General features: G+C 39.8%; 1 protein-coding gene and 1 long non-coding RNA gene across 9 annotated transcripts in view; one reads left to right on the top strand and one right to left on the bottom strand.

Annotated features, from left to right (window-relative positions):
• Positions 1–576: 576 nt before the first annotated feature.
• On the bottom strand, positions 577–11,792 carry LOC134414860 (uncharacterized). 6 transcript variants are annotated; one of them, XR_010026857.1, is made up of 6 exons: positions 11,705–11,782; positions 10,931–11,191; positions 4,338–9,016; positions 3,516–3,689; positions 1,536–2,124; positions 577–1,022 (listed from the first exon to the last, which is right to left on the bottom strand). It is a non-coding gene; the product is annotated as an uncharacterized LOC134414860 (long non-coding RNA). The 6 variants fall into 6 exon arrangements; XR_010026859.1 differs by having other exon boundaries at positions 11,092–11,191; XR_010026860.1 differs by having other exon boundaries at positions 1,536–2,191; positions 4,338–11,191.
• Positions 11,606–26,787, top strand: part of GBE1 (1,4-alpha-glucan branching enzyme 1) — a 138,893-nt gene continuing 123,711 nt past the window's right edge. For 2 of the 3 annotated variants that reach the window (XM_063150067.1, XM_063150066.1), the window contains exon 1: positions 11,607–11,736. In XM_063150067.1, the coding sequence (XP_063006137.1) occupies positions 11,645–11,736 (92 nt within the window). In that variant the 5' untranslated portion in view covers positions 11,607–11,644. Of the gene's footprint in view, positions 11,737–26,787 lie in introns of all 3 variants that reach the window. The other variant, XM_063150065.1, reaches the window with a different exon arrangement.

The raw sequence follows: 26,787 nt of genomic DNA, 5'->3' as shown, positions 1-26,787 counted from the left end.
TCAAACATGGCTCCACTCTGAGTGTGCTGCTTTTGATTTTTAAATAGCTCACACAGCTATAACCCCTGTGTGTTATCTCTAATGATGAATGACAGTATTATATTTACAAGCAGATACCATGTTCCTGAAAGATTTTTTTTCCCTTAACTATCCTGGTTTATAATGTAAGACAAAAGAAATTAAAGGCTTTGTTGAATCTTCTCGAACATAATGGAAAGTTATCAGAGAAGATTTTATACTTTTTACTAACAGAGATAATACACAATGCAAGACTTTTTTAAAAGAATGAAAAGAATAAAACAAATCAAACCTTCTTCAGTTAATATGCAAAGCACTATGTAAAACATATTAACCTTAAAGGCATAGTGTACCTGATTTAAACTAAGAGAAAAACTTGTTTCCATGTTTCTGAGTATTGAATAGGTTATAAAATTAATTTAATTTAGTACAGCAAAACAACAGAACCCACCACAGTTACTCAGTATTGAAAAAGGTCTTGATGTTTATGAAAAACTGAACCCTGATATAAAAATGAAATCATGTGAACAAGCAGGACAGACACCAAAAGCTGAAACATTTCAGTTTATTCTAAAAATGAAAAAAACAGGGCAAGACATTTGACTATTTTAAAACAAATTTGCAAAACATTTCTAGATTTAAGAAAAACAGAGACAAGAGGTGATAGTTTACCTTTTTAAAATTAATAGGAATATCTATATGTCGTGGAATAGAAAGGAAGTTAAGAAAAGGGAAAACATTTATTTTTCTGTTTTTGTTTTTACAGTTATAAATAATCAAGCCTTCCTTTTGCAGAAAAGGAATGGCTCCTTGTGCAGCTCCTTGCAAAACCAGGGTAGTATTTTGATGGCATTTGCATCTCATATTTCATAGTGCTGTGCCTCCATCAATATGCAATGACATCATGGAGAAACCATCATGCCTATCTCATCCATTGATATGCTGTTTAATTTTCTTCCATGTTAATTTGAAATTTCTTATGGATGTCAATGCCACATGACTTACTGTAAAACAAAGGGGAAAAAATCAGTGTTAAATCAAAAAAGAACTAGACAAGGGAGAGGGAGAAGAAAAATTTGCGAGCACATAAATCAAGAAAATAAACCTAAAGCAAAAAGTATTACTTTGGGATATTACAAATTTAATAAAGGCAATATTTACAAAAACAGAACTAGCATGAAAATTCCTAACACACAAAAAGAATTATACTGAAGAAGTCAGCTGAAAAGCTTTATTTTGAGCAATGTAATATAACTCATATACAGAGCTCTTCACAAGTCTTCATGTAAATCTTTTTCTGAGCTGCAAGTAACCCAGCAACTTGGACATAAACATGAAAAAAATCCAAGAATTAATCACTTGTAGTAGTGCTAGAGTGGTTGCAACATACCAGAGCACACATTTCTGGCAAACACAGAGAAAAGATGGACACAAGTCTTTCATTTTAAAAATTCAAAGAATGTGTATGATATTTTATAGTGCTAAGAAAATAATAAGACATAAACAGTTGATCTTACTTTTTCCTCACTTTTTGGGTGTCTAATACATGTCCTCATTCATCAGCCCTTTTAAATGTTAGGTATATCACATGACTTGAGTCAGATTGATATTCACAGTGAGCATCTTTCAATGTTCTGACTGGAATAACAGCTTGATTGTACAGGAGGTTACGTTCCTTGAGACTCAAGAACGACAGCAAAGTAGTCACAGTTCACAGAAATTACATGTATGTACTAAAAACAATCAGTGAAGATGTGAGTTTATTCTGAAATTACAATTAATTACAAGAAAAGGAAATGGAACACAGAAGTAAGAACATTTGGCACTTTGCAACACAAATGTCACAAAGAAAATTTTGGTGGGTACAGCTAAATTATGTGCCTTTCAGTAAGACACACTAGTAATTTAAAGTAAGAGAAGCTAAAACATCCTATGCAGAATGACACAGTTAATACTTGCCCTTAAGTCCTGCAGAGGAAGGTTTTGTGTTCTGAGGATGGTGTTCCAGATTTAGAGAATGACTCAGCTCCCTTTGCAAGTGTTCCTTGTGCACGTGTTGAATCAGATGGCAACACAGGAGGTGCTGAGGAGACAGCTGCAGGAGTGCTTAGGTCAAGAAGCAACAGATAATTCATTAATTTAAAGAGTAATTCAGTATTTTAACTGTGTGCAGCTGAAACAGCAGAAGAAAGAAACAGAAAAAATAATTCTAACAGTGTGGACAGTTATCTTATGAATGAAGAAACCTCTTTATTTGCACAAGTTAATTCCTTAACCATAGATAGTAAAAAAACCAGATAATGACAACCAAGACACATGTCAGGAGAGGACTCTGTGGTTTATGACACTAAGCTTTAATGAGGATAAAGCATGAAAGACCTTTGAAAATATTCCTACTTTTTAGTGTACTATTCTTAATAGAGAGTATTTTTATGTCTACTACTTCACTACAACCTGACTGACCAAAGGCAGTGAACTGTATCACTGATTAAAAAAATATTAAATTTATAGGGTTTTATTAAAGCAAAAATATATATCTATAAAAAATATAATAATGTATATAAAAATATGTAGTATACAATATGTAACAATATATTATTATATATCTATAATAAGATATATATAACCTATAACAATATAAATCTGTAATGATAATTTTGCCTGGAACAATGTGGTATGAGTTGGTATGATAGCACCAAGCAAATGGCAGATGGGTTCCAGAGCCTGAGAATAACTACAGGTCTCTGGGTTCTCATTTATCCCAACATAATTATTCACATTTCAAATTCTTTGAGAAAAAAGAACTGGAATAAAAGAAGACATAAAAATATTTGTAATTTTTTACCAGGACATACCATTTTGAATACTTAAGTATTTCTACTGCATATTTATCAACAGTTGGCTAATGTAGGACTAGTGCACAATGAGCTGATTTGCTCATGGCTCCAAAACCCATATATATAAGTTTTTTCATAAGATCTGTTGAGATTTTAGCATAAATTTGGTAAATACTACAAAAGCAGAATAAATTGGAAGAGATACTGGGCTTAAGTTTTTTTATATTCTATATTAACAAATTACTGAATTGCTGACAGGCTGTAAGACAGGCCTTTGAACAGTATAAACATTCATGATGTGTTCCATTTATAGATGCTTTTCCTGAGAAGCTCAATGACAAATTTGAACTTAACAATGCAATGACCTCCAGTTTTATACAGCTCTGCTGACTGTGCACTTCAGCCAAACTGCTGTAATTTTGAAAAATCAACCTGTCTCTAACCTGTCTCCTGGATTCTCCACTAAGGAATTACAGGTTCATATTGCTGAAACTACTGGTTATAGTAAAGTAAATGGTTGAGTGATAGAGGAATAAAATTGCAGAGGATGGTAGAAATCTGAGAGCCCAGGAGTAAAGATATTGTACAATGTTCAAAGTAGCTGGGAATAGGTAAGAGGGAAGCAGATGTCGTAAGGTTTGAAAATAAAAGCAAACTTACCCAAAGCTGAGGAATTAGAATCCCTCAGCCTAAACATCACTGTTTTTCTTGTGTAGGTCTCAGGGGCTCATGACTTACAAAGTCCCATCTCTTGTCTGCATCAGGAAGACTGCCAAGCTCAGGACTTAGAAGCAGGTGGAAAGGTGACCAGAACATCACAAAAGTGAGGCTTTTCTGCATTAATCAAAAAAAATTATACTGCTAGAATATTTACTGGACTAACAGTAAATTCTTATCAGTGTGTATATGGTGTAGCAAAGAAGATTTTCAGTGTAACAAACTGTGAAGCCTTCTAGTTGGGTTGCTGAACAACCAAGCCTCTGAAAAAACTTTTGTAGGAGGAAGCCTAAAGTCATCACAGAAGACTGGGAACAAATGCATCAGGTGTGCAGTCCTGTTTTCTGGCCATTATCTCATTTACTATAAAATAAAATAAATTTGGATCACTAACAATCCAAGGCAGGCAGAGAGACAGTAGTTACATCAATTTATGATCTGGCTGTGACTCACCCCAGCCAAACCTTGCCGTGGCAAGTAGCAGGTTTTGTGAGGGACAGGGAAACTTTGTTGAAAATCTGAGAAACAGGAGAAAACAGATGGCAGTCAGAGCAAGCTGATAGGTGGATACTGAATGAAAGCACCAAATCTGCTTACACTTGCTTTAAAAGCCTTTGATCATACTCCTGTGTGATTAGAGATCTGTCTCTGTCCCTTTCTCATGAGCCAGCTGAGTACAGACTCTTTTTATTATGGCTTTACCTGTAAAGGACAAAATCAGGTAGATTGATAGGGAAATCAAGGAAGGAGAAAACCAAATCCAACCTCTTACTACACATGCCCACTCTGCTCCTAGAAACACCTGCCTTCCTCTCCTTTTGTAGAAGAAATGGCTGGGCTGAGGGAATGGCACATTCAGCAGGGACCAAGACTTGGAGATGCAGATTGTTGCAATCCAGCTGTTCCTGCAGTCGCAACTGCCAGCTGTGGGCAGATATGCAACACTCCGCAAGCTGGAAAAGGAGGCACACAATTTGAAAGATTGTATCACCTGGGGATGGATCAAAGCCAAAAGAAAGCAGAGACATATTAGGACCAGAAAAAGCTGTCAGTCTCTGTTTGAAGTTTATGAGGTAGAGACAGGCAAGCCTTGAATTATGACCAGGGTGTATTTTAAGTCCTGTAGTGGATGTCTTGGACACAGAAACATATTTAGTTTTAGGGCCTGTACACACTGGAACAGTACAGAAAGAGATGGCAACCCATATGAGGGAAGAAGTGATCTAGGGGACACTAAATAATAGCAGACAAGAAAAACAAAAAGTCCATCAGGGTGCATGACTCAGATGCTATAAAAACTGCTCCTTTTTTGTCAGCATTCACTATCATAAATTCTTCTCTGGTAGAGGTGGCAAAAGGGGGATGACAAAGTGAGAAGGGGCAGAAAATAGCCCATGCACATATGCAATAGTAGGACATATTGCAGAAAGTCAATAGTCAGACCTAGAACACATGGAAACAAAATAAGAAAACTGGCAAAGTGATCCTGGAATGAGCTGATCACTAACTGAAGACTGGCATAAAGAAAAAGGCAACTAATTGCTCATGCCCCACCTTTACAGATACTAAAGGGAACCTTCCCCCCTCAGGGATGCCTGCCCTCCTGGTGGAACTATGGGACAAGTGGAAAATGAAGAGAGAGGCTGGATGCTGCCTGAGAAGATAATATCATGCAGAAAGAAACGAAGAAGTGCGGGAGAAATCAGGAGGATTTCAAGCAGGAGAAATCAGAACTGCTGTGAGCAGTGATGATGTGTGTTGATGCCCTAATGCAGGGGCTGACGGTACAAGCAAGAGGAAATCTGCACTCAGTGGCTGCTTAAGCTAAAATGAGACTGGTCACCAATATTAACCATCTTTTAAGTAGAATTAGGTAATGGAAAACAACATTCAGAGAGACATCAGAAAGGAAGGGTGTTTGAAACTGAGCACAACTGACTGAGCATCAGCACTTAAACAATTCTAATGGAACTGGTATGCATTAACGTGAAAAAAACAAAATTTAGCCATATAATACATGACTGTAATTAATATATTACCCGTGAAGATTGCTATTGGGATTAAAATATAAATATTTAGCTCCTTGTTGCAAAAAACTGTTATCTAAAAAATTTATCTAATAATATGAAGCAAATTTTCATACTAAGTAGTAATGAAGTAGTTGTTTTATTAGTATGTACTTCAATATAAAATACTCAGCAAACAGAAATGCAGCTAATAATCCTGTATATCCTCAGAAGTTCATACTGAAGGAGGTGCTGGGTGCCTGGGTAACTAAGATAACAATTAATTATATTTGCCCCTTTTATTTCTCACAGATAACACAGTTTAATCAAACCCTTCCAAATGTACCCATTCTGGAAGCTGTGTATCACTTAGTTTTCTTTACTGTATAATTTTGTTAAGCTGCATACATATAGAAAAAGTGAAAGTCATACCACTTTTCTTTTAACTGAAATGCCATGGCTGATTTTAAAAATGAGCATGATATAAATCTTTCTAATAAGAGAAAAAGGATCCTACCTAAAGGATTTATCTCTAAGCAAGAAAAAAAAAAAACAAACTATGTGAAGACAGATTAGTTCTTCCTAATCCATGAATATTGACGTTCTCTACAAAAATGACATATATTTGTCTTGGATAAAGATTTCTATATTTATAGAAATGTAGAGTTTTGAAATGTAGAGTCTTTGCTCCAAGAAGAAAAGGTGAATCACCAAGGCATACAAAATTTCCTATAGAAAATTGTATTGCATACAGTACAATCAACTATGGCACCAGATTACACACCTGTAAGTGTAGCTCTGTATCACTGGGACTGTGAAGGCTGAACCTTCAGTACTGGAACCTATCTCCAGTACTGGGGATATTCTAAGACAAAAAAATACATAGTTTATGTATTTTTATATACTCTTTACTTTTAAATACTGTACACTTTTAAATACTCTCCGACCCTTTTGTGTGCTAACACATTTTCTGCATAACAAGTATGCATTGGATATATATATATATATAGAGAGAGAGAGAGTGAGACATGCATTATTAATGAGGGTGTTGGGTTTTGGTTTATTTTCCAAACCTATCCAATATTTTGAAAAATGATAGTGTCAAAATATTCACTGGAGTAACAAAAAGTTCTTAAGTTCCATATTTAGTGTTTTCTTCTAACTACAGGTAAGGTTTGAATGTAGCATTAAGGATCTGGTCCCTGCCCTATCTTTTTGTTCACTCAATACACTATTGGTCATACCTGAGAATTAATTGGGTCAAATGCCACCAACTCTCATTAAAAAGTAAACCAGAACTAATACTGATAAGATCTAAAAGGCTGTCTGTGGAAAGCATTTTGGACGTCCAAAAATTCTGCATTTCACACACACTTTGCACCAGATCCACCTGCTTTTCCTGCGGTAAACTCAGGAGAGCCTTGAGTTCATGAATACAACTGAGGTACTATTCTGCTTTTTGAAATCTAAAATACTTCTATACATACTAATGAATTTATATTGACAGAGCTGTCAGAGCATTAGCAGTATGCATCTCCTTTCTTCTCACCTCACTTGACCTCCCCAAGGATTAGATGTGTTACCCTCTGAATGATTATCTGGCAACCTCACTTTCTTTTCTGAGTAAAAGGCCAGGCAGCCTGAATGCTTCAGGACTATGAAACCAAGAAACACCCCAGGTAAGATCATTCCTCAAGGGTTTTAGGAAAGACCTGACAATGAACAGCAAGAAAACAAAATTGCTGCTGATGCTGTGGGGTTTCATTCTCAGTTCTGAGTGTTTGGATAAAAGGAATACAGTATTTGGCAAGTGTTAATAAGTTGCTTGTTTAATGTAATATATTGTTACAGGAGCTGCTGCAATAATTGCAAGAATGTTCCTCTGGGGCAACTATCCCAGAGAGCTCAAGCTGCTTATTTTCTAAGTGTTGGAGATAAACACACATTGATAAAAACAGAGGGGACAGCCACAAAGTATTGTGGTATGGCATTAAGGAGAGAGTCCAGAATGTTTTTTTTTGTTCTTCCTCCAATGCATAAACACATATGCAAACACCAGGAAATTGTAGTAAGTTGTAGAAAGTTGTTACTATTGGCAGTAATTACTTTTGAGAAATATAGAAGGCATACAACAGACAGAGTATCTGCAACACCCAAAATATTATCAAATTCCTGAAGGTTTTATTTGTGTTTTGCATCTGTGAACTGTTTTACAAATTCTTAGTTGATTTTTTTAGTAAGACTCACAGACATTTTCACAACAAATATTGTTCTACATCTGGGTGTTTTAAACTTGGTATCACACTTTGAAGTGTCTTGTGTAAACAACTTTGAAAGATATTTACATTTTTTTATAATTTATTATACAAAATAAGGACACGAAAGCATAATCACACTGCAGTATTGTGAAAACAAGAAGCAAACATTATTTAGGACCATGAGGTTGTTGGAATGTGTTTTTATTTTGCTCTGAATGGCAAGTGAAAACGGCATTTCCATCAACTCTGCTTACTGGACTCTTACAACCCTGAAACTGGCTTTTTAGTGTTTCAGATTGTGTATTTGTTTTGATCTTTGAAGATGTGTAAAGCTCCTGAAACATGACAGGGGAAAGGTGATACCTTAAAAGACAGTATCAATACCCTACATTTCTAATAAACCCCAAACTTAAAATTCTAAACTAATAGACATACCAAAAGATACCTGTTGCAATTTGCTTGTTTGCTGCAATTTTCAAGGACAGATGCTTTGTTCTTCACATGTAATCAATCAGTTGAATCCTTGCTGTAGTAAAGTTTTAATTATGGAACAGTGATGTGATGTCTGGCAGCAGCTGTGCAACGCTGACCATTTCCTTTCTCCTATGTGTCTCACCTTGGCAAATCCAAAGATAGGGATAAGTCTCATGGGACCATGGAATAGCTTGTGTTGGAAGGGACCTTTAAAGGTCACCTACTACAGCCACCCTGCAGTGAGCTACAGCTCCATGTACAATCTTTGACCCCTCTGGGAAGACTACTGAGATAAAGGATAGTTATTTTTTAAGGGGGGCTTTGCTTTGGATCTGAAGGACAACTGTGCAGTTTATTTCTTATGGATCCTTGAACAAATAACATGGGGAGGCTTGGCTGGCTGATGTGGCAAAATAAGCTAATTTTCCTTTACTCTTTGAACTCCACTTTGTGTTAGGAACTGAATGTGAAAAAACCAGTCCAGAAGTGGGAGGTTGCAATGGGTTGGCACCCATAACATGCTCAGATGTCTGAAATGTCCCTAAAGGACAGGGGCGCCTTCAAGAATCCATTTTTCCGGAACACTGAAGCACAAATCTTCCTTTCTCTGTCCACAGGAACACCTTTTCTTGATAGTTTGCAAGATGAGATCCAGTACAGGCACAAGTCACAGGTTCTCAGCTCTTGCTCATGGACTATCTCTCATCTGGAAGTCAAGGGTAGGTGCAATGCCAATAAAAATATGTGTCTCCTCATATGCAAACAAACACAGTGGGCCAACCATCACCAGATGTAAAAAGACTTTCAGGAAAAGGAGCTGGGAGGAGTTCTGCCCAAACTAAAAGGATAACAAGTCTTGATACAGCCTTTAAGTATTGAACTGAACCATACAAAGGACATGCCTTGTGACTTGTCACTTTGAGAGATCAGCAACTCTTCAATGTTGTCAGAAAGTTAAAAAATGTCCTGCTGCCTTTGGTACCTGCCATCTCACACAGGTTAAACTGTGGGATTAGGTAAATCTCTATATTAGCTGCAGAGCAGAAGCCTGTACCCCAAAGACAACTTAGACAAGCATTTTACAGAGCCAGGCCAGGACCAGGGCCCAGAACTGCTGTAAGCCACTTGGTTTAGAAGAACCTGGAGCTCAGGTGTTGGCTCTGTAAGAGCCAGTCAGAGGTAAGAGAACTCACAGATCCATTCTGGCTGAAATATGAAAATAAACTATTGATGAGGGAGAATCTGGACCAGTGCCTTATTGAAGAAAGATTTTTTCCCTTAGTTCCTATGGTTTATCATCTCTGTCATGTTTTGCAAAGCACATGCAATATATTAGTGAATCAAAATGGAGGTGCTGCATGACAGGAGTGGACATTTTTCTCTTCAAAATTTAGGTTTATCTTTGAACTTTGCATATTAAAAAGACATCTAAATTGATTTTATAAATTTAACTATACAGTTACTTCTAAAGAACCACTCTGCAAAATTTTAAAGGATACATAACTTAAACATGAACATCCTTTGAAAGACTACTTTGGAATAATTGATATACTCCAGCCCCGCTGGTAACTGGGTGCCAGACACATGCCTTAGACACCATTCTTATGTGATCCACTGCTGTCCCCGTAAAAGAGCAGTTATTCCCAACAGTCCTCCTCTTTCTGTTTCTACTGGCAGCAGCAGCTGGCAGCTTTGTATCCATCCCTGACAAATGCACAAAGACACATTCAGCTGTTGGGACAATATTCATTGTCTGAACTGTCCGTTTTGCCTCCAGGTAGAGGATTAAATGGCACTGTCCTGAGAGCCAACCTCAGCTCATGGTGGGAACACCAGGATCATGGTGTAATCAGTGATCAAAATAACATATGCCTTAGTATCTTGCAGTTACTTGTGACAAAGCAGGCAGATAAAATCATGCCCAAGTTGTAAAATGAAACATGAGTAGATACAAATGGTATGCTTATTCATATTTTGGTTCACAAAGTGTTAAATATATCACTGGGGCTTTGTCTGTTATAGGGGCTATTTGCAGAATTTAACTTCCTGAAGTTAAAGGTTGGACTTTTGCCTGTGTAGTCAGAAACTGCTACAGGGAAGGAAATAGAGTGTAGCTAAGTGTGCATGCACTGTTGATGAAACAAATCATTATGGAAACTTTCACTGTAGCCAGTTTTAGGAGAAGTAATAAATGAACTGTTAGTGTTCATCAGACACGGTGCTGTTAGTCATCTGGCAGACAGGAGAAACAGCACTTCAATTCAGAGGAAGCCAAGATAGGGGGATGAGTCTCAAACTGAAGACAACAATTTTGGAGATGGTTGTGGGAATGAGTTAAGGTGTCTGGAAGCTGAAAAGTTTCTAAACTGTGTCTGAAAAGCATTCAAAAGAGGCCTCTAAATAAACTTTCTCACTACCTATCAAAACAAAGCAAAATTGCTGGACCTTAAATAAAAGTGCTCAACGCTGGCCTAGAGGCATGGTCAGGCTGGTGATTAGTTGCCCTGGATATTTGGTGACCTATCCAAAAACAAGACGTTGCTGTTAGCTCAAAAACTTCCACAGCAATCTACCTGTGCTATTCCGGATTTTGATCTGTACTAGGATCGGCTGGACTAACCTTACCACGTTTGGAATTTATGTGTCTGACAAAGCAACATTTTGCTGTGCAGACACGGAGTTTATGAGAACTCAGGGATGTCCCCAGTCTTGTTCTGCTGAGCTGTCTGTGAGCACGTCAGCACCCTATCAAACAGCCGAGAAATTTATTCCAGCACTCACGATGATGCCAAATCTGCTTTGGGGGGTGTTGCTGTTGGCCGGGGTGCGCAGTGGGCTTTGTGTGTGTGGGAACACAGAGTTCACCCGGGCATCCGACACGCTGAAAAAGACATCAAAGAGCCACTAAGAAAACAAACTGGGGCACTGCCGAGCCACGGCAGGCAGACATCCCCCTCCTGTCGAGCGGGTCGGCTCCCGCAAATGCTTTTTTATTTTTTTTTATTTTTTTTTTTTTTGTGTCGCAAGTTTTTTTATTTCCTCTGCTGTCACCCCATGGGGTTTGGAGGTCGGCGCTTTTCCGCGGCCCCTTCATGTTCCGCGGGGCTGCGGGACCGAGCCCATCGCTGAGGGGAGGCCGGCCCAGGCCGGGCATCCCCGGCGTCCCTCCCGCAGCCGCGGAGCCCCGGCCCCGCCACACCGCGGGCGGGGAGAGGCGGCGGGGGCGGCCCCGGGCGGTGGGCGGGGAGAGGCAGGGGCTCCCGGCCGCCCGCCCGGCCCCCTCCCCGGCTGTATTTAGCGGCACCGCGGATCACGCGGAGCCCGCGGCGGCGACATGGCCGCCGCCAGCACGGAGCCGCCCAGGCTGAAGCAGCTGCTGGAGCGGGACCCTTACCTGGAGCCCTTCCGGACCGACTTCCAGCGCAGGTACGGCAGCGCGGAGCGGCCGCCTCCGGGGGCGCCGGGCCGGGCGTGTCCCCTCCCCCTCACCGCTCTCCCCTCCCCTCGGCCGGGGCGGCTCCGCTTCCCTTCCGCTTCCCTTCCGGCGGATCCGCGGCCGGGGCTCGGCGAGGCCTCCCGGGCCGGGGCGCTGCAGGGAGGCCCGGCCCGTGGACATCTCCGCCGGCCTGGCGGGGCCGGGCCGGCCCCTTCGGACCCGGGGCTGCGGCCGCGGGCCCTGCCGAGAGCGGCGGGGAAGGGGGGGAGGCGGTGCCCGGGCCAGCCGGGCCCGTGGGGCGCAGCCGGGACAGCTTGCGAGAATCACCGAGTCACGGAAGGGTTGGGGTTGGAAGGGACCTGGAAGATCATCTGGTTCCAGTCGTCCTGCCGTGGGCAGGGACACCCATCACTTGTTCAGGTTACTTAGAGCTGCATCCAGCCTGCATTTGAGCTCTTCCAGGGATGGGACAACCACAAGTTCACTGGTTAACGTGTTCCAGTGCCCCACCACTCTTACAATAAAGAAGTTTTTCCTAATATCTAATCTGAGCCTACTCCTTGCATGAACCTGTCTCCCCTTGACCTGTCGCTGCATGCAAATAGTCTAGCCCCATCTTTCCTGTAAGCTCCCTTCAGGTACTGTAAGGGTGCCGTTAGGTCACCCCTAAGCCTTTTCTTTCACTGGCTGCACAATCCCAGTTCTCTCAGCCTTTTCTCATGGGAGAAATGCTTCATCAGCTTGGTGGCCTCCTCTGGACTCGTTCCAAAAGGTCAGTGCCCTTCCTGTGATGGGGATCCCAGAGCTGGATGCAATCAGGATTGAGAGTGATGCACTGAGCTGCTGTCACCAACAAAAGAGTTTAGCTGCAATAATCTGTGAATAAACTGCTCCTGAATCTCGTCTCTCCAGAGAATTTTCCTGCAGGCGCATGTTTTGAGGTGTCCCTGAACCGCCAGCTCAGCTGTTTGACGGACCTGCAATGCATGAAGTAGCAGAGTGTGCATTAGGTTGGTGCCAGGTTGCTGGGCTGAGCATCCCTTTTTCTGTGCCTCTCGCTGGGAGCTGTGACACCAACCCTCTGTCCAGGGCCTGGGTGAGAGTTTGCTAGTAGCAGGCTGGGTAGGAGGAGGCCTGAATCCTGCAGAGCCAGGCTGCTGGCCTGGAAAAGCTGCTGAAACCTCACCCGCCGATTGAACACAGTCATTGGGAGCTTTTATGTTGCACATTTATGTTGTGTTTCACTAATGGTCCTCTGGCAATCAAAATAATTGTAATTATTGACTAATGCCCTGTGTCCCAGAAGTCTGGAAAAGCCTCTGTGTGTGAGGGATGTAAAAAGAAATATAATTTTTTTTTTTTTATTTTTCAGTCTTTGCCTTTTTTTTTCTTCTGTTCCTATAGTCTACGTGCTTTAACGTTACCAGGTGTCCTGTTGCATTCTGGTATTGAATAGTGGTAAGTCTGGATCTTGTAAAATAGGATTAAGGATTGAGTAAACTATTAGTCTGACTTGCAGAGCATTTTCTCAAACTAATCTCTTAAAGACAGAACAGCTGAGGGTTTTATACAGTGGTTCCTGACAAGCTCCTGGCCATATACATGTAGTGCTGTAAAATACCTAATTTTTACAGTAGGGAGCCAGGGTGTAGGAATTAATAAATGGGCGGATCTTGCTCTTAATAAAAGTATCCATTAAAACATTTGGGCTCCCTGAATGTGCCTGCCATCAAAACAGTCATATTGTGGATAGTGCTGTTTGTATATTTGAGGGTAGTGTGACTGTACTGAATACATTGAGTTTGCAAAACTTTTCTGTCCTCAGGTTTTGTGCATCTGGAGCAGAGAGCTTCAGATGGTCTCGTCACTTTCTCGTCACTTTCTCGTCACTTTCTCGTCACTTTCTCGTCACTTTCTCGTCACTTTCTCGTCACTTGCTGTAGAATTACCGTGGTAGCATGTATCCTGTTAAGTTTTCCTTTATTCTTTGAAATTAATTTTGTGGCAATCTGTGATAAACTGGATGATTTATTCTAAGCCCAAAGAAGCAGCTCATCCTGTGGATGGTGGAGAGTGCCAGGGAGGAGAAGTTGTAAGCACAGGGAAATGCCTGTTAGTGTCTGCAATGCTCATTGTGGTTTCTATGAATTGTGATTCAGTATGTATTTAAAGGCTTTGGGTGTGTTTTGTCAAGAGTGCCCAGGAGAAAGGAGTTTTGCAGCCTTAATGCTGTTTGTGTGAATAATCAGTTCTTCGGGGCCTCCAGTCTATGGGATTTGCTCACTTTATGTCCAGTTCCTTTGCTGGGAGAGGTGGTGAACAGCCCTGCACAACTGTGTGCACTGTGTCAGGAATCCTTAGCCATGTGGAGCTATGGGATCCTTGTTCCAGGCTGAAGGATCCTGATGCATTTAACTGGTGGCTCTGTGCCCCATGACTGTGGTGTGGGACTCGTTAAATAACTCGGTGGATCTGGTTGTCCACACCATAGTGCTGCAGGAAAAGGTTGTGATGAAGCTGCCAGGAATATGTGCTGTTAAGCAAATCTGTGTGTTAAGAGTTGATTGTTTGTCAACTGTTTGCCATAACCTCATCATAGGTAGGACAGAAGGACTAAATTAGCGATTAATTTAGTTTTGTAGAGTAGGAAAACTGGGTAGAAATGGTGCCACTCAACTGCTGAACCAGTGACAATCTGTTCATTATTCCTTCTGTTACTGTTGACTGACTTTCTCTAACTTTGTTTTGGATACCCCTGCCCAGTGACATTTTTATTTTTACCCTTGAATATTTTAGACAGAAAAAGTACATGCAGTCTATCAGTTCAAGTGGTTGAGTTTTTCCTGATGAAGGGAATGGCAGGCAGATTTGATGCCTGGCACTCAGTAGCATGAGAAATATTTTACTTGCTTGGATTAGGAAGCTTTGGGAAAAAATAGAAGTGGAATAGACTTTATCAAATACAATATATGTGGATGCATTTCCTGTAGTAGTGTGAATCTCTTAGAGTTTGCAATGATATTGACCTTACTTAATATTAAACCAAATCATCATGGAGTCATGGAAATTTTACAGCTTATAATTGTCACAATGTGTATTGCCTAAAGAAATAAAAATTGGGGCTTTTGACAGAGGATTAAGGATGCTTGAGAAACAAAGCTTTTAAGCATTTGTTGGTGAACATCATTATATTATGCCTTGTGCAGTAAGATGTGAAACAGTCCTCCCTTTATCTTGCAAGTAAAAGTTATTAGTAGAAGTGTTGAGAAATAAAGGACTTGGTGTTTAATCTTGGCAGTGACATCAGCAAGTTGCTGAGTTGCCCTTTGGGCTTGGGTCTATCAGCTCCCTTATCTGTGGCAGGGTATTAGCATGGCCAGGTGATTGTTAGTGGAGAACTTTGTAGCTGTGGCTGCACAGGTGTCCAGGTTATTCTCACCCTCACAGACTGACCATTTCTGCTGTTAGATTGGGCTGCTCAGGACCTTGTTGGGTTGGGTCTCTGAGAATGTGTTTCCTCGGCCTCTTTGAGCAGCCTCTCCCTGTGGTTGGCTACCCAAATTGTGGAAAATTCTTTTTTAATACTGTAACTTGATGCAACCTTGTTGCTTCTGGTCTGCTTTCCCCGTTTTCCTTGGAGTGCAGCCTAGCTCATTATTTTCTTTAGTTGCTCTCAGCTATCTGTACCTGTAGATAGCTTAAAAGCTGAGCGGATGTAAGCAGCCCATGCCTCCTCAAGTTAGCTTTTGCTCATCTGTTTTGAAGAACCCCATCTCTCAGGCCCTGCCTGTGTGCCATAGGTAGACAGAGCAGAAAATAAAAAGCTGTCTTTTGGAGAGGCTCTAGTTGTTCCTGCTCATCAATGCCTTGCTGGGGGTCACACCTGCCTCTCCGGCCCTGCCCTGTGCTCCTTCACCCACAGGATGGTGACCAGGTATGCACAGCAGTGTAGCTGATACTGAGATCTTTGTGCATTTTTTGTTTTTCGTTTCTGTTGGAGGGAATGGTTTGCTGAAGGACAGACAGGCTTGAGTCACATCAGACTGGATTCTGCAGTGTAATATGATTATCCTAATTCACCTTGAAAATTGCCAGATCCACGATGAAATGAATCGTGATGTTGCCTCAAGTTCTGAAAATGTTCCTCTTGCTTTCAAGGGCTGTGTCCCTTACCTCTTGCAAAATGTAACTTTGTGCTTTAGACATCTGATTGTTTTCCCTCTCTTTCATAAAGCCTCGAGAAATGCTGAATGAGTGCTTTGATAGGAACAAAGGGCTTCTCTGGAGAAGTAATGCCTAAAATGTGGTGGTAGGACCTAATAATGCCCTAAGCGTGGAGGATGGACTGACATAGTTAAATGGAGGAAGAAAAACTTCTGGTCACGTTCCCTTTTCAATACTTTGTCATTCCTGAGCATGTTGCAAATGGTGTTCGTGGGGAAAATAGAAATCTGTAATTTTTTCTTTTGATGAATGCCTGTCTCTGATCCTGAGTCAAGGAAGGAGTATCTTCTTTGGGATGAAGGGAAATCAGCATCTGTAGAGTGAACTGCTCAGCCTTGACCAAAATATACATTATTCAGATCTCTAAATAAGAATTTGCTTTAAAAAAGCAAACAAAAAAAAAATCCCTAAGTGATAGTGTTTGTGTAGAGTATTGCTGTGCTACATTGTTTGACCATCTGTGATATGTTTGCCCACAAGTATTTTGTTAAGTCTCAAGTGTTATTTAGACTAAAGACTTGGTATAATTTAGTATGTATTTTTAGTCTTTTACCTCTTAGAGCACAATTGGTTCAATTAAAACCATTAATGCCTGTGGTGTAATTGCATTTTATGGAATTACAAACTGGTGTTAGAAACTGCTGCCTGTTAGAATTTTCTGCTATAGCAATGTGCATGGCTTATTATGTTTTACCAGACCATGCAGCTTTGTAACTTACTGATCCTGTAGCCATTGGTGAAAGTTTTTTTGAATAGTTCAATTTATAGAATAAATAAGAAAACGGATAGTAATGCATAGCTTCAGTCTTTGTCTTCAAAAAACATTAGTTTGTTGAGCTAGATAAAATGCTGCTGAAAGTGCTTGGCAATATGAATGGGTTGAGAGAGAGGAGTTCCATTCCTTCTATAGTGGTAGGGATGGGAACTTGTACTCAGTGGTTTTTGTGGCAGTATCAGTTACCAAGATGTCCTGTCACTTGGCTCATAGCTTTCTTGTAGTGTTCTGAGATCCCTTCATTCTTACAAATACTCACCATTCTTCCACTTTTATCTCCCATTTTTTATCTGGTTAATGTCAGATTAATGCTGCTTTCTGGTTCTGTCTTTTTCAATCTTTTTGAAGAGGAAGAGTGGTGGGTACCTGACTGAGGTGTTGAAAGTGAAGAGGTGTCAAGTGCATGTGATAGGGCTGAGTAGGAAGGCAGCTGTTGGGCTCTAACAAGTTTGGGAATGGCAGTTGAAGGGTGACTAAGCTAGAATCCTATTTTTAGGTGAAGTTGGAAAGGGGAGAAGGACTGGAGTATGATCTGTCACAGACTTAACACACCTATTATGTATCATCAGGAAAACTGGATTTTCCTTTTCCATTTTGTCTCATACAGACTGTTTTATTGGCTGGGCAGAACTAAATATTCATGAAAAAACCATGTCATATATGCCTGCATTTTTGTTGGTTTTAGTGACATGAATTTGAGTAGACTTCTGTTGATTCTAGAACCCTGCCAATTTAATGGAATATATCCTGCATTATTGTAGTCTCCAGCTCATGTACATTTGGATTGCTAGCCATGAAAAGCATAGTTCACTATCTCACTGATGACCTTAATTTTTAAGTGTCCGAGGAAGTACTTACATGGGCCAATGTACCTCTAGCAAATGTGTGTCTGGTGTAGCCCTCATCAAAAGATTCAAGTTGGAATTGTGTTAATAGCTGCCAGATTTATAAAAAGGCAGGGAAATATGTAGGTATTGCTTTTTGTTAGCAGACCAGTTGCCTCTGTATTAAAATTAAAACTTGGTGTTCTCTGAAAAAATGAATTGAGGCCCCCTCAGCTCTGTTATGCAGTGTTAGCTGATCTGAGCATGTTGGATGACTCTGAGAATTTGCCTGGAATTCTAGAATAATTTATTACGTGACCAGGAGTCTGATTACTGTTTCACTGTAATAGTGAGGAACAGCTTTGTTTTGTTGAATATTTTACATTCAGGTATTTATGCATGTTTCTTCACTACTTCAAAGATGTAAAGAAGGCATTCTTATGGAGGACTGTCTTAAACTGACATCCTGTCTCATGAAGACACTTTTCTTCCCCTGTTCAATTTCAATATTTATGTGTAGACACTTCTCTTTCAAGCTCCCTGTTACCTTTTATTTACTCCCAGTATCTAATCCTAACTGTTCCCTTATTTTCTGCCTTCCACAAAAGGTAGCTCCTTTTGGCTTGTTCAGTGTCAGAGATCTAAAACCTCTCACTCAGGCTTCCTTTTGCTTTGTGCTTTCTGAAACTTTGTTTCATACAGTTATTCATCAGGTTAAAAAGAAAATAATGTCTTCAGGAAAAGTGTCTAGTGCAACAAGATGAGATCTTTGTATTTAAAATGTTAAAAACATAAGTTTTCTTCTGGAAAAGGAATATTCAGAAAAAAAAAATTTCTACCTATGGCTGCCTCTTCCCCAAGTATGACAGTTTGATGTTCTTACAGCACCTCACGTTGAGAAATTGAAGGCCAGTTGTTAGAGATGAGTCCTGTTGATTCTACAAAGAATATGCCTCCAAGATGCTGCTCTTGGAAGCGCCTAATTAGTGAATATTATCTGAGCATTGTTTAAAATTAAAATTTAGTATAGGCTCTTGGTAAAATAGATGTCTGAAGACCTGGTAAATGTCTTGGTAAATGTCTGAAGACCTGCTGAAGGACCCAGCGCAATTAGTTCTATTATGTGAACATGTCAAAAAAATTGTTCCATGAATCTGGGAAATTCTGAGGCTAAACTTATATTCTCTTGGTATACTTAACAAAAGAAACCCTTACTGAGAGTTTTAGTCATTCAGCTGTGGTTCCATTGACTGGTATTACCTGCAGGTAGAGGTAGCTCTCATGCTGTCTGTTTGACACCCTCCTTTTCTCTTTGAAATTGTTCAGGCACAGGATACTTTGCTTCCTTTAAATCCTTGCTGTCCTGGTGTGTTGCTTTGCCTCTGTCAGTGCTTAGCATTTCTGTCGTTGTGCTTAGTGGTGGAGAGGGGAAATATTTCCAAAGTGTGTCATGAAGTTCTGGTAATGGTGGGCCTACATTCTCCAGAGAAGGAATGCCACTGCTAAAAGGTTATGCCAAGTTCAGAAAGATCTAACCTAGATGTACAAATGGAGTGATGCTCAGTTACACGAAATTAACTGAGATGTGCTGGTTTCCATAATTCATGGAATAAGAAATGTGAATTTCAGCCCTTGTTGCCTGAACTGGTGTTGAGTTCATTGAGTGAATTTGTGTTTCACAGTCTCTAAAGGGAGGTTGGGATCTGGATTCTCCCACTTACAAGTGGTTCAGATATGAGATGCCAAAGGAAGGATGCTGTCTTTTATGGCAGGAATAGAAATGTGGAGGGATTCTGCTGAGGTATTACATTAGGAGAGTAAGGACTTGAAGCTTATCAGTATTTCTTCTTTAATTTCTTCCTCAAAACCAAACCCTAACTTTTCAGTCAAGAAAAACTTCTGGAAGTGTACATTGGCATATGTAAAGAAGCTATATGGATCTTGAAGGGTGCTTGCTAATCTGTGATTGTAAGATAATTACTTCTCTATTTCTGGGCATTGGTTACAGTGTGATCTTCATTTGCTCTGATCCTTCTCTTCAAGAGGGAGCTGCTAGAGAAGGTTCTTTAGGAGACATTGATTTGGAAGAAGTGAAAAATGAAATTAATCCTGATCTCAGATGTAGGTGGAGGGTAGGTAGTTAGTTTGGGGACTTTTTTTTTTGAGAAAAGAGTATTTTAGATGGTGGCTAAACTGTGCCAACTGTGTGAGGGTCAGACTTCTGGCTTGAGGGCACTCTCTTTTTCCTAATGTGTCCCTGAGAGGCAGGCTACATTTATGTACCTCCAGGCATTCCCCACAGTCACATGTGAATGCATTGTCATCATCAGATCCAGGTTTTTGGTTGTGTAAGCATTTGATAAGATGATTCAGACGAAAGGCAGGAGGGCCAGGGGGAATTGTCTGAAAGACTCTTATTAAAATCATGCTGAGTTACTGTGTGCTGTAAATGAAAGCATGCTGCACTACCACAACTGTTTGGAAATTGCCCATCTAGAATGTATTCACTGCATGAACATAAGAGTCAGCAGCTCATTTTAGCAGCTTTAGGCTTTAGGGGGCATCCTGATTGTACTGTACCTGCTATCCCAGCAAAAAAAAAGAAAAAAAAAAAAGAAAAAAAAAAGAGTTTAATAAATTCTGTCTTATGTGTGAGGCTTAAGCAAGTTAACATTATTATTTGACGCCTGCTAATAGTTAGCATAATGATTTGATTCCTATTGTAGGGATATATATGTTCCTGGTATAAATGTTCCTGGTATGACAGGGATTGGGAAGCTGTAAGGCCATGGATGCTTTCCAGTCTAAGAAAAAGAATTCCATTTCCATCATATGAAATTATGACTCTGATCACTTTCAGCATGGTTTAATTTGACCTGAATAAACACTTCTTTCTTGAAAATGCTACTCCTTTAGGGAATTGTTGAAGCTTTATAGAAATAGGGAGTCTGGAATACTGCTTTGGTTGCCAGCTTTTTTTGAGGAAATTTGGGCAGCATGTAAATACTTGCACAATAGGTTTATGTTGTTGCACAAACAGCAGTGATGACTCCATAGAAGCATTTGTGACACAGTAGATGTGATGGTTTGGGACAGGAGCTGGTACAGGGGCTCTCCAGAGCTTAGAGCTAAAATCTACCTTTTTGAGAAGTAGAAATTAGAGAACAATCTTATACTTGGTACATCAGTGTAAGACTTAAGGCAAATAAGTCCTTTGTGTTAGTTCTCAAATCCTTTTTCAGCCTGTATTTTGATGGGATGTGTCATCTTGTGTTATCTCCCATGTCCCACCCTTCTGCAGTTGTCCTCACTCCCTGAAAACCTTTGACATCCCTAAGAGAAATACAGAAGGAATGAGGAAAACTCCCTCCTTGGTAAGAAAGGAAGGAACAGAGCTGAAAAAAGACAACCTTTACAACTTCAGGGGCTGTTTAGACTGCAGCTTCTTTTGAGAATGTTAAAGCAGGGGAGGGCAAGGTAAAGCTTCTGCATGCTGAATGAGCCAAGCAATTTAAATCTACTCTCTGAACAACCAAATACACTCTCTCAGTTGATGTGAACTCCCAAGCTTTAACTTAATCTTTGGAAAGCTCATGGATCATCATATCTTTCACGTTGAATAAATGGATGTTGTTTTTAATAAAATATTTCATTTCTGGGAAGTAAACAGTACGTGTCTGGTTCTGCCAATGGCATGGCCTCTCTGAACATGTGTGTGAGGTTTTTTCCCAGTGAAACATAGTCTGTTGGAAAAGGTTTTTCATTGCCCTTTCAGTAGGGCTCAGGTGTCTTCTGTACATTTTTTTTATTGTCACTTAAAGAGGAAGTTATTTAGAAAAATATAGCTTAAAAAAATCATTGTCAGAATATCATTAAATCTTTCATCTTGCAAATAATGTGGTGGCTGTACTTTCTTCCTTTGGTCCAGCCATTATGAGGCTTAAATAACTGTACCAAGTTGCCCATGTTCTTTTTAGGTAAGGTGCTCTTTGTGCCTCTGTTTTTCCTCAGCTCTTGGCTACTTTCTTAGTGCTGGTTATCAGTTGTTTTGAGCTACAACAGGTGCTTTTGGGTTACTGCACAGCAGTAGCATGAGTAGAAGAATAATCTCCTCGTTGGCAAGCCCCAGAGTGGTGGGAGAGAGGCTGCAGCAAAGTGTAACATTTGGGTTGCACACTTGGGTGTGTGTCCATTGTCTAAGCAGCTTTGTCCCTTTGTTGGAGAAAGCAAATCCAAGGAGGTGTTGCTGCCAGCTTTGTCAGGCAGTGAGGGGGAAAGTCTAAACTGATAAAGGGATTAAAAAGGTCACTTGAGGCAGGAGCTCGGTACTGGTAAGAGTGTCAGGAAGGTCTGTGCTTTAACTCTTTCCTCCCTGCCCTGCCTCCACGTGTAACCCCCAAACACAAAGCTCTGCTGCTAAAAATGGGGAGGAATTTGATCCCTAAAGATGTGTTTAGTCTGTGCAAAATTCAAGGTAGTTGTAGCTTAAACTTTACATCACTAAAAGCTATTTTTAGTGTGAATGCCAGTTTTCTTTCATTTGCTGTACAGCCTTTAATGTATTTTCCCCAAAGACCATAAAAATATCTTTATTAATTGCACTTTATGTGTTTAATGCATAAGTTTATATAGACACAGCTTTTTTTTGAGGAGTTCTAGCTGGTCTGTGTGTAAATTCGGCCTCCACTAGAGTTCATTGGCAAGTTTAACTATGGCTTATGGAATTCATGGACTTAATCTGTGGCTTATTTGTTCCAAAATTTCTAATCAGAGTTCCTTAATGCTTGATTTTATAAACATCTGAAAGGTTTTTTCAAAATATTGCTGCTTTGTTTTAATCCTGTTTACAACAATTGGAAAGTATTTAAGAAAAAAAAAATCAAGCTTGTAACAGTTTTTTCTTTAAATAGCAGATTACTATTAAAAGATCTGCTTGCTATTACAGTGTAATTTGAATGTGATTACAGTGATTAGTTGTTTCAGACAAATTTATAAATGAGAAGTGTTAGCATTTAGAGATATTTGCCAAACTTCTTTGCATTTTCTTTGTTTCATCAAAATTTTTGGGCACAAGAGCTTTTTCTATTTGCTGCTTGTCCTAAAATAAATAAGAGTACGAGTTCATAAATCAGATTATTTGCTACTTCACTTGAACACTGTAAATTCATGTAGTTAAAAACACTTCAAAGCTGAAGACTCCCTCTTCATCTCCCTCAGTTTTAGGTGCCACAATTGCTGTGTATGTAGATGAATGGAGAACTTTTCTCAAGAATTCAAAACCCTAATAATTGGTATGGTTTTTGCTCTTTTTACTCTTTTTGGGTCAGAATGTCAGTGTCTAACCAAGTCATGTATGAAATGTACATTGTTTTCCTGTTGCTGTGATAGACAGTGATTGCAAAGCTCAAGTTTGCAGGAGGCAAGACCTTGGGGAGGTCAGAGAAGTTTGCTACCAGGCTTAATGTTGCCATGTACTGATACTATGTGGGCACATTTAGCTTTGCTGCTTGCATATAAATTCCGCCCCTTTATCCTCAAAATTTGCCATGCAGTGAATGCTGATTTATAGCAGGAGCTGTCTTTTCTCTGACTTGAAGGTGTTTTGTTCCAGAGATAGGTGTGAGCATGTTTTAGGACTGAAGATGGCACATAAACTAGTTTTAAACTCACTTTGTCCTGAATGCTTATATTCATGCAATGACTGCTACTCAGGTGAACCTTCTGAATGTATTTTGCTGAAGCTGTTGATTCTTCAAGCTACTCAAGCTTTAAGAACAACTCCATCAGAGCAGGTGTCACCAGTTCCTTTTCTGCAAGGTTCCCAGTGCAGTGGGTTTTAACATGCATCTATTGCTTAAATTTAAACTGTTTCTGTTATCTTTTTCAACTGGATAATGAAAATATAAGGTTCTTAAATGACAATGAAAGACAGTCTATAAATCTGGTTGTTCAAAAATATGCTTTTTCTTCTGAGGAAAGCACTCTCCTTCTTTTTCCATTAACTGATAATGGGATAAAAAAGTGTTCATAGTACAGAAGTTAGCTTAGTCCTTTACACCTTTAATTGGTGTCTGTGGGTTCCAAATGAGTAAAATTAGTACACTCAGTTTGTGTTTGGAGATTTCAGCTACAGCTTGTGAATCTGGGAAGGGCAGGAAAAGCTTTACTATAAAGATTAGGTGGGTAAATACAACTAATGATCCTTCTCACTTGAAATTTTATTAAATTTGGATTGAAATAGGGCTTGGATGTCAACTATTTTAGCCCAGCCAGTAAAGCAGGAATGTTGTTACTGCACAGTGACAATGGCTGGATTAAAGTGTCTTTGCATTGTGAATAGAATCTCTTCTGGACCATGAAGTTATGGCCTGAGTAGTACAGGATAACAAACGATGTCTTTGAGTGTGAATCAGGCATTCTCTATTTTGGCCAAGCGATTTGGCTTTTTGCTTAGCTGTAAGTAGTATAAACAATGTCATGAAAAGGTTTTCTTCTACAGCAGAGGCAAATACTTCATCTGAGATGGGGGCCTTTGAGTTGCAGAACAAGAAGTAAGGCATGACCTTCCCTAATATCATAAATAACATATTGCCATCGAAGCTGACATCAGACTAAGCTTTCAGCAGCAGTCAGGGTTGACTTGAGTGATTTCCAGCTTAAAATGGAGGTAGCTGTAAGTGGCAATTATATCCATTAAGTGTCATTGTAGACCACTTTGACCATAATGATTTCTGACAGAAACAGCTCTCAAGCCTTACAGATTCAGGAAATGCCAAATCTGATTCTTCTCCAGGTGTCTCACTGAACAGCTTGTTTGTCCTTATGCAGTGGAGATCAGAAAGGTTTGCTGCAAACACAATACCTGTCATTACTGTTATTCAATTTAAAGCGTTTCCTCAGAAATGGGTAGTGAGTTCTGGGGTGGAGGTTGGATAACAATTGCACTCCTTGACAGCGTTACCAAAAGAGGGAGTTACTGAAGTATAAAGTCCAGAGAGAGTAGTGAATGTCCACAAAAAGACATTACCAATATAGTGTGCAACCCTGACACAGTTTATAGTTTTCATAATACAAATTATTGCTGGTGCTCAGTCCAGCCCTGTTAAAAACTGAATGATGAATGCCTTCATCGAATGGCTTACCCACTAAGGACTTTTGCAGCCAGGACACTGCTCTCCAGTAGTGTTTGCTAATAATTGGCAAGCATTTTTAATACAAACCTGGTTTTAGAACAACAGTTTTCACAGTTGGAAGGGTCAGAGACAGCTCCTGGGTGCACTTGCATAATTCCTTTAGATGGTGCTGGGGCTGACTACACTGAAGTAGGTCTGACATCATGTTTGTGTAACTTGTGGACTTTACCTGGAGGTAACAGGTTGAACTTCAGGTATTTGACTCCACTGATTACTGTGGGTTATCAGTTTCAAAGGCTGCTCTGGGTATTGTTGACTCTTGTCAGCAGCCTCTGTATGTAATTGCTTGTTTAAATAACTGTAAAAATGCCACTGAGATTTCTCCACAGAGAGGTTTTTATTAAATGCTTCATGACATTTGTCTAATACAAGCCATGTTTAGACTGTGTGAAGGAAAGCAATGTGATAGTAGTAAACTGTGGTGGGTTTTGTGTTTATTTTTTGACATTTTTTCTAAACTAAAGTTTGTCTGTCCAGTCTTTGCTTGTTCAAAAGAACAGATGTGCTAAGTGTGTCAATATTTTTTTTTTTTTGTATGTGTGCTATTCTCTTATTCTGTTTCTGAAGTTTATCTTGGTTCTCTTTCCTAGGCTGTGTGGATTGCCTGCCAGGAACTGTAAGAAATTCAGGGATTTGTCAGAAGGGAGAAGGCTTTTAGCCTCTGGAACCTTTTCTGGCATTCATTCTATCAATATTACTCCATGATAGGTGTCAGACAACATGGTGCTTACAGTCATGTTTGTTACAATGTTGTGAAATACAGACAATGCATAGGTATTGTTGAGTTGAACATGTATATGTTTTGTCCTTTGGTTTTCCATGAATTGTTATGGTGATGAGGACTAGTCGAGAAAAATTTTCAGGAGAATAATGACCATAAGCAGGTTGTGCTGTGTTTTGATATTGAAGAGTGGGGGGTTTTTTTATTTTTTTTTTTTTTAGGTTAGCATTACTCCTGGTATTTTCAGTGAGTGTTGCTACTTAGAGCAAGATAAGTCAGATCTGTATCAGAGAAACAATGGTATAAAACCTTAAAATTCCTAAATTAACTTTTTGACCACCTTTATGGAATGGTTGGAAGCTGGAACTTGCTACTTCCTAGCACAGAGAAACATAATTTTGATCTGATGGTTCCAAACCCTAGCTTTGATGTTTCTGATCAGGCAAAAAGCATAAATGATGAATAGAAGAAGAATAAGGATAAGGGTTTTTTTGGTGTTTTTACAAGGACCATAATTCTTGTGGCAAGGAAACTGTAACAGAAAAGTAGGCATAAAAAGTAATTTGTATCTGTTTTTTAAAATGTCTCATACTTTGCCGTGGTGTATTTCCATAAAATTTTTCAGATATATGGGTATTTTTATTTTAAACTAGGAGGTGTTTTTTGTTTTCTGTTGGCTTTTTTTTTAAATATCTATCTGCAGTAGATTAGCTTTCTGAATCTATTTTGCTGAAGTTGTTGATTCTCAAATTTCAGTGTAAAGAAAGAATCCATCCCCTGCAGCTTGTAAATTACTTTTCTGGCTTTCTAAAGCTTTGTGCAGAATAGGCTGACCAAGACTGAGGTTGCATGAACAGCTCTGTTGGAGAAGGAGCTGAAAAGTGCTGGCTGGGAGTTCTCTGGGTCTTGCTGTGCTTCATCAAGGTGGTGTTCCTGCTGTGGTTTGCTTTCCCATTTAGAGGACATTGTAAAAACCTCAAAATTCAGTGGGGTATGAGCTTTTACCTGGTGAAAACCTAATAGCCTGTAAGATGCAAAGGGGCATCTAGAAAACAGAGATTGGCAGTGCTGTTGTGCATGTGCTTTGGCAGTGAAAGCATCATTTCCTAGGCTAAAAGGTTTGGCTTAAGGTTTGTTTTTTTTTTCCTGCTGTTTCTATTGATACTCTTTCATCAACTGATCCACTTGTGAATTATGAAAGAAACCACGAGGGAATTGAAGCAAAGAGAAAATTGTGGCCTTGACAGATGGACTCAGGAAAGGTTCCTTTGTGATGTGGAATAAAGTGGGGAGCTTTTACAGTG

The sequence above is a fragment of the Melospiza melodia genome, chromosome 2, assembly GCF_035770615.1.
Source record: "Melospiza melodia melodia isolate bMelMel2 chromosome 2, bMelMel2.pri, whole genome shotgun sequence".
Classification (NCBI taxonomy): domain Eukaryota; kingdom Metazoa; phylum Chordata; class Aves; order Passeriformes; family Passerellidae; genus Melospiza; species Melospiza melodia.
Note: the sequence above shows the minus strand (reverse complement) of the source record. Positions and strands in the feature narration are given on the sequence as shown.